Source organism: Mytilus californianus, unplaced genomic scaffold (genome assembly GCF_021869535.1).
Source record: "Mytilus californianus isolate M0D057914Y unplaced genomic scaffold, xbMytCali1.0.p SCAF_8, whole genome shotgun sequence".
NCBI classification, from domain to species: Eukaryota; Metazoa; Mollusca; class Bivalvia; order Mytilida; family Mytilidae; genus Mytilus; species Mytilus californianus.
The window spans coordinates 29,064,514-29,076,590 of record NW_026262734.1 but is presented as its reverse complement, the minus strand read 5'-3'; the positions used below and the strand labels follow the sequence as shown (position 1 = coordinate 29,076,590).

At 31.3% G+C, this 12,077-nt stretch overlaps 1 protein-coding gene across 1 annotated transcript in view; it reads right to left on the bottom strand.

Annotated features, from left to right (window-relative positions):
* Positions 1 to 291: 291 nt before the first annotated feature.
* The window catches only part of LOC127710541 (SAGA-associated factor 29-like), a 48,752-nt gene continuing 36,966 nt past the window's right edge, over positions 292 to 12,077 (bottom strand). The window contains exons 7-10 of the mRNA XM_052216477.1: positions 8,791 to 8,973; positions 6,212 to 6,305; positions 4,631 to 4,699; positions 292 to 2,906 (exon numbers count right to left, since the gene is read on the bottom strand). Coding sequence (XP_052072437.1) covers positions 2,790 to 2,906; positions 4,631 to 4,699; positions 6,212 to 6,305; positions 8,791 to 8,973 — 463 coding nt within the window. The 3' untranslated portion in view covers positions 292 to 2,789. The remainder of the gene's footprint in view (positions 2,907 to 4,630; positions 4,700 to 6,211; positions 6,306 to 8,790; positions 8,974 to 12,077) is intronic.

Below are 12,077 nucleotides of genomic sequence, written 5' to 3'. Positions count from 1 at the left end.
CTTAAAATATGCATTATCTATAACAGAGTCCCTCCCATCTCCCCCTACAAGATCAATTTTGGAACAGCCCTTTCAGACTATTACCTTGTAAGTGAAAACCTGAACATGAATATAATATTTGCCACTGGACAATAAGAATCCTTCCATTATCACCACTGAATCATACGTGAACTATGCTGATCTTCAAATCAATATTATCTTTGGCAGGCAACTTGAATTTATCATGCAAACATTTCATTAAATGTCATTCAGTTATGACAGCACAATATATCCAAGTGTACAAAAATGAAATAGTTATTTTAATTTTATTTTCCAACAATACATGTTACAATATCTTGTACTTGGTACAGATATAAAAACTATTACAGAACTACATAATGTGCAGACATTTTGTAACAAGATTATTAATACAAAACAATTATAACTTGAACAAAATAAAATAAGTAACTTTATTGATAAATAAAATAGATTAAAAATTACATGAATTGAAATTAATGAAAAATGCAAATGAGAAATGATGAAACAAACTAAAATGATACGAAAAAATTAATGAAAATGTCTTTTGTTTATACAACTGAATACAGTACATGTATTTGAATACAAGGAGAACAATTTTATTTAGTTTTTGCCTGAAATAAAAACATGTTTGAAAGATAAGGGGGCTTAAGGAGAAAATATTAACAAATCTATCTGATCCATATATTTGTTAGAAAATCTTAACCAAAATACAGAAAGCAGTTCTCAAGATACTGTTTGAGGGAAAAAAATCACATTTTAAATGTAAGGCACACTCAGCTATTAAATGGGAAAATGTCAAAAGTTAAAGGACAAGGTTCACTTTAATATATGAACTAAGTGAAATATGGCCTTGAAATTCAACTTTATCATAAAATATCAAAATGATCATAATTTGGTTCTTAAATGGATCTATTTCAAAAGCCTTACTACTAGGTTAAACAAATCTCTTCATTAGAGTACATTTTAGGCTTCAAAATTCAGCACATTTTGGATATACTGTCAAAAAACAATGATCTTGTGCATTTTTCGGAGCGAAAAGCTTTAGGAAATCCTTGGCCGCAACCTAGGATCCAAAATGATCTGTTGCCAATGACAATATTGAATACCTTGACACGAAAACATTCTTGATCCGGGAAGGCAGCCAAAGTAAATTATGTTAAAAACTGTTAAGAATTGTTGAAAATTTGACCATAACTGACGTTACAACACTAATTAATGCATACTTGAGGGGTAATTTCTTCATCATTTTTAATGTGATGTGCCAAAAAAAGTTATTTTGTATTAATAGTTTTATGACAACTATTTCTATGTGAAATTTGTAGTATTTTGGCCAAATTAAAAAAAACATCAAAATTCTTAGGGCCAATTTAACCCTTCATGTTCTTACTCCTTTTAAGGTGGATGATTCTAAAATAATCGCAAAAAATGTTATTTTTTCAGGGAATTAAGGGTATATGTAATAACTCCTACACAAATTTGCTTTGACCAATTCTCATGTAATTTGAACAGAACTTAGGAATGACGAAAGAAAGCTCACTTTTGATTTTGAAATTTTTGTCATTCCACATTAACTGTTTAGATTTAAGGCAATTTTTCACATATCCTGCTTAAACTCCAGTACACCTGATAGATTTCCTCAAAACTTTGCAGTATTGTTGGAATTGATAAAAGGCAGCTCCCTTTTGATTTTCTAAATTTTTTGGTTTGTCGTTACAGAGTTATGGAACTTTTGTCAGATTTAAAAAAAAATTTCACATGATGTTTCATAACTTGAGTTTGCTTGGTTTGATTTACAGGAAACTTTACATAATTGCTGGAATGGGTGAACTTGACACACAGTTCAACTAAAAAAATATTCTGATATGTCATTATAGAGTTATGGGACTTTGACCGTCAGATAATTTAAAAGTATTTTTAAATGTCAATTTTTAAATGTCAATTTTTAAATGTCATGCACTGGCTTTGATATTTGTGGACCAAATTACTACAAACTTGACGCTGTTATTGGGATTGGTGAATATAGACTAGCTTTTAATTATATAATTTTTTTTGTTTGACATTCTAGAGTTATGGGACTTTCAAATTTGATGCAATATTATCAATCAGTTTAAATAGTAGCTGTTCAGATAAATAATGTACAGAGGCAACAAAAATAATTCAAGCCAGATAATTATTATCTATTGGGGAAACAAAAAAATACATTAATATATTTATAACATAAATTGATACACCTACAAGTACTAAGATTAGCTGAGGCCTATTATATCTGCCGTATGTGGCCCCTAGGGTTGGCATTAAGAAATCTCATATATGAGTGGGTTTCCTAAAACAACTGTTCAGAATGTCAATGAATTTTGAAATTGCTTCAATGTATGGAATATATAAAGTGTAACCCACCCCTTGAAAAAGATGATATAGAGTTCATTAACAATCATACAATATCTCCTTCATTTATATATGAATGTTTAATAACAATATAAACAGTCCTTAATAATATTCTATAAAAACAATGAAGTAAACAAAAACACAGTATGCTATCACTCACATACCATTTTCCTCACCCTTTATATTCTGAAGATACTGCTTAAAGCAACAATGACTAATTGTTCAAAATATACATTGAAAACATGTAAGCATTTAATTTGATAGGTATCTTTTAATTTTGAGATAAACATACATGCAGTTTCAAAGTTTACATATTTTACTGCAAAAATATTGCAGCTGAGAAATATAAACTCCCAGAATACACTATTTTGATGACATAGCACTATTCATTTCTTCTTATCCTCTTTACACAGAATGACATATCTTTGAGCAACCATCAGTGGAGGGGAATACCCATCAGGGTAGGATGTATCTTCAAATAGTACCGAGTATTCATCTCCTTGCTGAAATTATAGTTAACAAATCATTTACAAGTAAAACAAAGGAGGAGGTATGTTAAGAGCCATTATTTGTCCTATGAAATTGTAAAATATTAAACTTATTCAAGATTAAATAATTATTTTAATTTTATTGATAAATGAACTGGTTAATATAATGATAATCTGAACGCTTTATGCAGTAAGGTCATTTGTGATGTCACCATATATGAAGCATAAACATGTTGAAATTGAAATGTTTGACCAAAAATGGTAATTTTACACATATTTTTTTGGCCGAATACACAGGCAAATTTTGTTCACGTAAATTTCACGTGAAAATCACGTGAATTTCACATGAAATTTTTCACGTGAGATTCACCTCAAACGAGCTTATACATGAAACTCACGTGAAATTTTTCACATGAAACTCACGTGAATTTTACGTGAATTTCACGTGAAATGAGACTCACGTGAAATTCACGTGAACAAAATTTGCCTGTGTAGATAACAGCAAAGGCTGTAACCCAAATAGATATTTGACATATATTGATATGTTTATGAAACACAATTTATAGAATAACATTTTTGGGCTAAACTTTTAAGCCTTTGCTCATTTTCAATGATCTAACAATTTTGCATTACATTTAAAAAGTTAAAGCAAAATTGACTAAATGCAAGAATGTTAGACCAAATTAACTAACTGTCCTTATATGCCTGTAATAATTGCACTGGAAGTTAAACACCAATCCAACACCATCAACAGAGTAATGATTGCACAGAAGTGATAAAAAAAAAGAAAGTGTCCAATGAGACAGGGGTCAAATTTACTGATAGTAATACATATGAGCAATCCATCTCTCTTGATAATTGTGGTAAAAGGCAGCATGCTTCAATCCTCTGTTCAAATAATTGTGTTGGATATTTAACACTTACATTTAGCTCTATAGAAAACTACATAAAATCATCTTAATTTATTGGCAGTTCACAGAAAATTTCCATGTGTGACATTTTAGCCACCTTATATTTCATAATTCATATTTGTAGACTGAAACTAGTAACAGGATAAGTAGAATAGAAATAAATGGGGAATGTGTCCATGGGACACAGATGATGCCCCCGCTTGCATATAATGTTATAAAGGGACATAACTCAAGAACAGTTAAAGTGACGCTACCCAAATTTGTACTTGATCTTAGTTTTGTGGTAATAAGCATTGTGTATAAGTTTCATAACATTTGGTTGAGGCAAACTAAAGTTAGAGAACGGAAACACTTTTTGGGACGTACATACAGACGGACAAGGGTAAAACTTAATGCCCCCTCCGCTACGGTGGGGGCATAAATATTGTGAATTAAAGTCAAAACTAATTTTTGAATATCTCATTTTATTCTGTATCTTATTTTTTGGCAAATAACTTCATAAGGTAGACTTTACAATTTTTATAATTTTGGTTCATAATAATATGTTTCGGAGTTTAGTGTGGCATCCATTTTGCTGAACTAGTATACATTATTGTTTAGGGGCCATCTGAAGCATGCCTCCAAGTGTGGGATTTTCTCCCAGTGTAGAAGACCCATTGGTGGCCTTGGGCTGTTTTATGCTGTTTGTTCGGGGTTGTCTTTTTGACACATTTCCTGTTTCTATTCTATAACTACTTTCTAGCACAAAGTCTTTCTTTTTCCAGTTTTATACATTCCAATTTTGTTATCTTCACAATAATTAATTTTGATCTCAACAAGAATTCTTACCTTCTTTGGTGGTTCATGTATCAGTGCTCTGTAGAAACAAGTAGTCTGTGGATATAATGCCAGCACCAACTGAAAATTTAAAACAATAAGAATAAGTGTTCAAAGGATACAATGCCCCGCACACACTTTTATATGTCCATGTTTTGTAAACTGTTAAATTGTGCTAAAAACCATATTTTGGTATATAACTAATAAAGTTTTCATTATATAAACTAGGGATGTCAACTCGGTGAAGATTTACTAATCAAGTGACCCGTTAGATTTACCGAGCGATACTTGAGTACTCGCTCAAAAAAAAAACATCTACAAAATGGAAAAAAAATAAACCCAATTTACGTATTGTGGGTCGTTGTTTTAAGGACGTAGAACCCTCAACATTATTATCTAGCTATAAGACTAGATAATATTCCAAGGAATTGTATGCCATAACTAATAGCTCATTTACTACATGCACTAATCAGTAAACTTGCAATAAGCTAACCAATTCATTAATAAACATCTATAGAAAAATGTTTACTCAAACATCAGTATTTGTAAATCGTACAAAAACATATTAAATGATCAACAAAGGGAATGATGATTAGAACTCACTGATGCTTTAAGGGTCGAGACAGGGTGCAACTAATTTTTTCTGATTTAGAAATATTATCTTTTCAACTTTTTCTGGGACGAGTCGATTTCTCAACTTTGTTACATATCTAACAGTCCTGCTGTTGAAAATATTTGCTCTGACGATACAGAGATGTTGTAATGACTAAGACACGATTAGCTAAAAGTGTAAGCCTTGGACAGGTGCTCTTGTAGCCAACATCTGTTCGAAGGAATTTTAAATGATAATTAAATCCAATATTCGAAGTGCATTTTAATTTTGATTAATATTTAATTTCTTTATAAAAAAAAAAAATTTCTTTAAGAAGGCAACATTTTAACAAAAACTGATTAGTCAAGTATAATTTTAGTATTCGATACTCAGTACTACCAAGCGATACTCGAGTACTTGAGTACTCGTTGACATCCCTAATATAAACACAACTTCATTGTAAGCTGACTTAACCATAAATCAACTTTTATTGTTACAAATGTTGTTTAAGGTGATGGATGACTGTTTATCATCTAGTGGCAAATTGAATGTCTATTCAGGATGAGAACATGCAAGTGCAATATGAATATGAACCCTGCTTTGTACTAGACAGACACTCTTGAGTGGAATTTAAACAAGCTAGTTCTCAAGGCAACAGTCCACAGGAAGACATGTCATCCTACACAGACACATTATGCTGACTCCTAGCTGTTCAGTGTTTGCTCTTACTCCTTATACAGGGTGCTAAGGAGAGAAGTAGGAAATACCAATAGAAGTCTTTTGTTTGACAAGGCCTAGAATCGAACCCTTGACCCCTAACTCAAGACAAGCATGCTACCACGATACAACAAAGGTAGTGTTCGGTTGATGAAGAATGAAAGATAACACACAGTGTATCATGTGATTAAAGGAGATTTGTATCTTTAATGGAAGACTCACGTACATCTATACAGAAATTGAGTACGGTATGTTAAATTTTGACTATTCCCATTTGTACTTACAGATCCTTTACCAAACAAAGCAGCAGGATCTGTCTCAGGATTAGCTTTCCATATTGGTAGTGCTACTATTCTTCGTTTACTCAATGTGTGTCTTCTGTAACAGAAATATATGTTAATTTATGTAAAAATTGTCCATTTCTTTTGCTATTTAGTATATTAATCATGTAAATTACTAATGACTGATGCTTTTATTTAACATAAGAGAAATATTTTATGAAACTGGTTTATTGAGTATAATATATAATTTTCTTACATTTAGAACTGGATATTTTTCACATTTAAAATAAAGACACAACCAGTTACTCCAAAACAAATCTCTAACTGTTTTATCTATCGTTACATTTAAACTTTAAAAACCACAAAAGAATCATGTAAGTGAATACATGGATAAAGAAAGTGAAGAACATAAAGGAAACAAGTCCCTTATAAATATTAATCATGTACAAAGAAAAAATCCCTGTTGATTTTTTGGTAAATATTATAAAAGTATCTACAAGAGTGCACACGCTGAAATGTCTCGCCTTCTTTACTAATCATTGATATTATGTTGATAGTCCTAAATATAAAGCTTTATTACAACTGTCACATAAACTTAACATTAACCAAGTAAACTAAACATTGACCAATGAACCATGAAAATGAGGTCAAGGTCAGATGAACCATGCTAGGCAGGCATGTACAGCTAACAATTCTTCCATACAACAAATATAGTTGACCTATTGCTTATAGTTTAAGAAAACAGACCAAAACACGATAACTTAACACTGATCAATGAACCTTGAAAATGAGGTCAAGGTAAAATTAAACCTGTGTGACTGACATATAGATTATAAAATATTTCCATACACCAAATATAGTTGAACTATTGCATATAGTATTAGAAAAAAAGACCAAAACTCAAAAACTTAACTTTGACCACTGAACCATGAAAATGAGGTCAAGGTCAGAAGACACCTGCCAGCTAGACATGTAAACCTTACAATCATTCCATACACCAAATATAGTAGACCTATTGCATACAGTATAAGAAAAAACAGACCAAAACACAAAAACTTAACTATAACCACTGAACCATGAAAATGAGGTCAAGGTCAAATAAAACCTGCATGACTGACATATAGATCATAAAATATTTCCATACACCAAATATAGTTGAACTATTGCATATAGTATTAGAAAAAAAGACCAAAACTCAAAAACTTAACTTTGACCACTGAACCATGAAAATGAGGTCAAGGTCAGATGACACCTGCCAGCTAGACATGTACACCTTACAATCATTCCATACACCAAATATAGTAGACCTATTGCATACAGTATAAGAAAAACAGACCAAAACACAAAAACTTAACTATATCCACTGAACCATGAAAATGAGGTCAAGGTCAGATGACACCTGCCAGTTGGACATGTACACCTTACAGTCCTTCCATACACCGAATATACTAGACCTATTGCTTATAGTATCTGAGATATGGACTTGACCACCAAAACTTAACCTTGTTCACTGATCCATGAAATGAGGTCGAGGTCAAGTGAAAACTGTCTGACAGGCATGAGGACCTTGCAAGGTACGCACATACCAAATATAGTTATCCTATTACTTATAATAAGAGAGAATTTAACATTACAAAAAATCTTAACTTTTTTTTCAAGTAGTCACTGAACCATGAAAATGAGGTCAAGGACATTGGACATGTGACTGACGGAAACTTCGTAACATGAGGCATCCATATACAAAGTACGAAGCATCCAGCTCTTCCACCTTCTAAAATATAAAGCTTTTAAGAAGTTAGCTAACGCCGCCGCCGCCGGATCACTATCCCTATGTCGAGCTTTCTGCGACAAAAGTCGCAGGCTCGACAAAAACAAATTGTAGAAATCCCACTACGCCAAGTCTCTGGAGAATATCGAATTCTGGAACAATGAAAACCTTTATACATCTAGTTGTCTAACCAAAATTTGTCATTACAAATGCCATCGGCTTGTTTCTTTCAATATCATGGTGCAGTTTTTGTTAATCTTTTTTATGAGAATTCTTTTTTTATCATGATTATGTTATCAAATATCCCCTATACATTTTTTTTTTAATTTTTATCTTGTGCTAAGACTTCTTTGTGTAGAAAAATTATTCAAAACACTGTTTTTCAATAATCTGAAATGGTGGGACTCAGAAAACATTTGTGCATTAGGGTTCACTAAAAATTAGGCCATTCTAACCTAAGTTCAGTTTTTGTGTTAAGGTCCATTTCTCAGCTATTATTTTATTTCAATGAAATTTGACAATAAGGTAGATTGTGATATTCGAATAGATACCTGACATTGGAATTTTTAGGTTTATTTGTAACTTGAGGCTTAACAGCAAAAAAGCTCAGCATTTTAAAAATAATATAAGAAGTTCACTGAAATTCAGTCTCAAGAACAATTGAATATAGGAAAGAAATGGATCACTATTTACAACACCCTATTCTATAAATAGAAATACAATAGGAACAAATAATTAAATGAGAATATGAATTGCATAGAAATATTTGCACATAGAAAGAGACGAAACAATATTTAGTACAAGGGGAACATACTCTTTTCCTTCATCAGCATCAATGTCATCCACATCATATTTATTGGCTGATGCGTTGAAGGACACAACCTCTGCCAAGATCCAATTCTCCTCATCATCTGACCTCACTCTGGCAGCAACCTTATCTCCTGGTTTGGCTATGTAATTGTTGTCTGCAGGTACAGCACCACACAGTGGAGGGGGCCTGAAAAAAAAGAAGAAAAATATTAGTGCTATTAAGACTATCTGGGTATTCAATTTTCCCAATCAACATCTTTAACTGAGATAGTAAACTTATACTCTTAGTCAAATAAATTATTACATCTACAAAAAAACTATTTCAATTTTTGCTTTGACGCCTTCCTGAAAATCTAGAAAAATCTAAATTAAAAAATACAAACAGCAGATGTCATGATTATCTTGACTACCTTATCTCTATGTCTAGCTATGTAGTTGTGGTCATCCTGAAAATAAGATTATAAAATAATGTATCATATTTCATATTGATCATTTCAGTACTAAGTGTAAAAGGGACAGCTATATTCTAGCTGTTGCCTCAATGTATAGCATAATGTAATGGACAGAATTAAAAAAAGAGATATCATGTCCAATTCTTGTTCCCTGATCATAGATGCACAGTATGTCATATTGGCTGTGAGAAAAAGTAACACAAACAGTTTGTAATGTTATCATTAGTATCAAAAAGGCTACATTTTGGTTATTCTTTTTTCAAAAGCCTAAATGCTATGTTAAACAAAGTTTTTCTAAAATCCGCTTATTTTAGATATGTTGCGGAAACATGATGATAGTGTGCGAAAGGTGCAAAGGTTTATATTGAATCCATAGAACAAACAATTTTCTACATTAGATGATGGAGCCAGTTATCTATGCAAAAAACTATTATAAATTATGACCAATTGGATCAAAATGACATTTCCATAGAAATTATGCATACTTTAGGTGTCATAACTTTGTAATTTATATTGTGCTACTGGTATATGTGGCTGGTATCTCTATTAGCAACTTCCACTCAGTAGTAATTATGAATATATCTTAGGCTAACAATAAAAAAAAATACCCAGTGCATAATACATACATGTAAAACAAGTAATGTAAGTACATGTACAGCAAATAATTTCTAATTAACATGAATCAAATCTACAAATATCTCAAGTTTCTACTAGTTAATATAATTGGTTCTAAAGACAATTGATGTCTATTTTCAATTCTTTAATGGCTTCAAACATGGCAAAGGGAAAGTATGAGTCTAAAAATGACTTTCTTACTGATCACCTTTTGTAAAGTTGATATAAATATTACTTAATATATCAAACTGAAAGTATGTGTTTTAATGCATCATATGTACTAAATACACTTGGCCAAGGTGTAATCGAATGTAATTGGATATCCTGCATTTATCATGCTTTACCATAAATTATAAGAAAAAAAAGAGTTAAAAATCAATATTGAGATTCAGCTATGCTTGCTGATATTTTATCAAGATACATTTGTAGTTTTTCACCTTTATAACATATCTGGTTTGTTTTTTTTCTTCAATGTGTTCGAGAAACTGGTAAATTAGTCCTGGTGAAAAGTGTCTGGGGTAAAAATATTACCAGTATATAAAAAGTCTATGGTTACAGAATTTACTAGTGTACTAAGTCAAATGTCAGTAATGTATGTCCCCCACCCTAATTTTCCTAGGAATTTATGTCCATATCATCACTATTCCTAGGTAAAAATGTCCATGTCCATTATTGGACTAGGTAAATGTTTAATAAAAGAAATCTTTTACATGTAACATGTTGTATTACAGTTTTGCATGAATCTTTTGATAAAACTTATGTGCCCCAAATAATTTTCCTAGGAATTCATGCATGCATATGATCAGGGCATTAATATTCTCAAGGTTTAAAACGTCCATGTCCTTTATTTTTATGGGTAATTTTGTAATGAAAGAAATAATTAACATGTTTAAAATGGAATTTTCAATTTTTATGTTTTTAAATTGTTGAACAGTTGTGCATTATATTTAATATTTCACATTTTTATTAAAATATGGTTGAGTTTTTACTAATTTAACAGACTTTTTTTCCCTCAGGAAAATTGATATCACAGACTCTAATGATGTACATAATTACAAATAGTCCTTTAGACTTCTTTCTTAATTTTAATATTGAATAATTTAAAGAATGTCAAGAGAAATAAAATTTTAAAGGGACCTTTTTCATAGTAAAAAACAAAAATCCGAATATATAAAACTTTTCCTAGGAAAATGTTAGTGCCAGACAAATTTACTAGCTATGGACTCATTTTCGTAGGAAAATGCATCCAGGGACCTACATTCCTAGTAAAATTATGGTCACAGACTTGATTAACTCGGCACAAAAGTCTGGTGGACAAACTTTACTACCGGATTGAATTTGCTATTACATTTCAATGCACTATTGTATTCTTTAATAATGTTACTTCAGTGCAATTTAATTGATGAATATTTAGCTGGTATGACCTATTATTTTTTCTCCTAAGGTGGCAGGTACCAGTTTTGGTGTACCAGAACATGTGTCCCACGCAGAAATGTTGTTATAGTTAAGCAATGAGGTATATAATTGCATCATGTGGACTGAAAAAATAAATGAATGTAAATTCTAGGCTATTATACTAGGCTAGTAAGTAGTTGCATACACAGGTTGGGGATTTCTTTCACATACGGGTCCAATCAGAAGTCAAAATTGTGGTCTCCTCACTTGACGGCATCCAATCAAAGTGGGGAAAAAATTCAGTTTTATGTAAACAAAAATATCTTGAGATTTTTATGGTAAGGATTATGTGGGGACAAGGCTCTAATTCATTGAATATCATTTATCTCTTGAATTTTGCCTAAAATTCTTGTCTGCTATTAGCAGGAGTCTGAAGGTGATTTGTATCAGAGCATCACATTTTTTGCCTTATTTGCAATGCATTTATAAATTTTAAAATCTCCATGCTGGACAGACACCCAAATTTAAAGGTTTTCTGTATATAAGCTTGAATGATTTTTCAAGAAAATTAAATCATAAATCCATGAAATTCTAAAGATTTATTGTAAAATAACTGGTTTCTGCCACCTAAAGATAGCTACTTATAGATAACCTACAAGAAGAGACTATCAAATTCAAATAACTTTTTAAATATTATTAATCTGTATAGACATATCTCTATAAATAGATCCAGGTAATAAAATACAAAACTACCTGATTGTACTAACCAACTTTGTTTTAACCAAATAGTTACATATATGATCTGACCAACCATTTTACCTTATTTGAT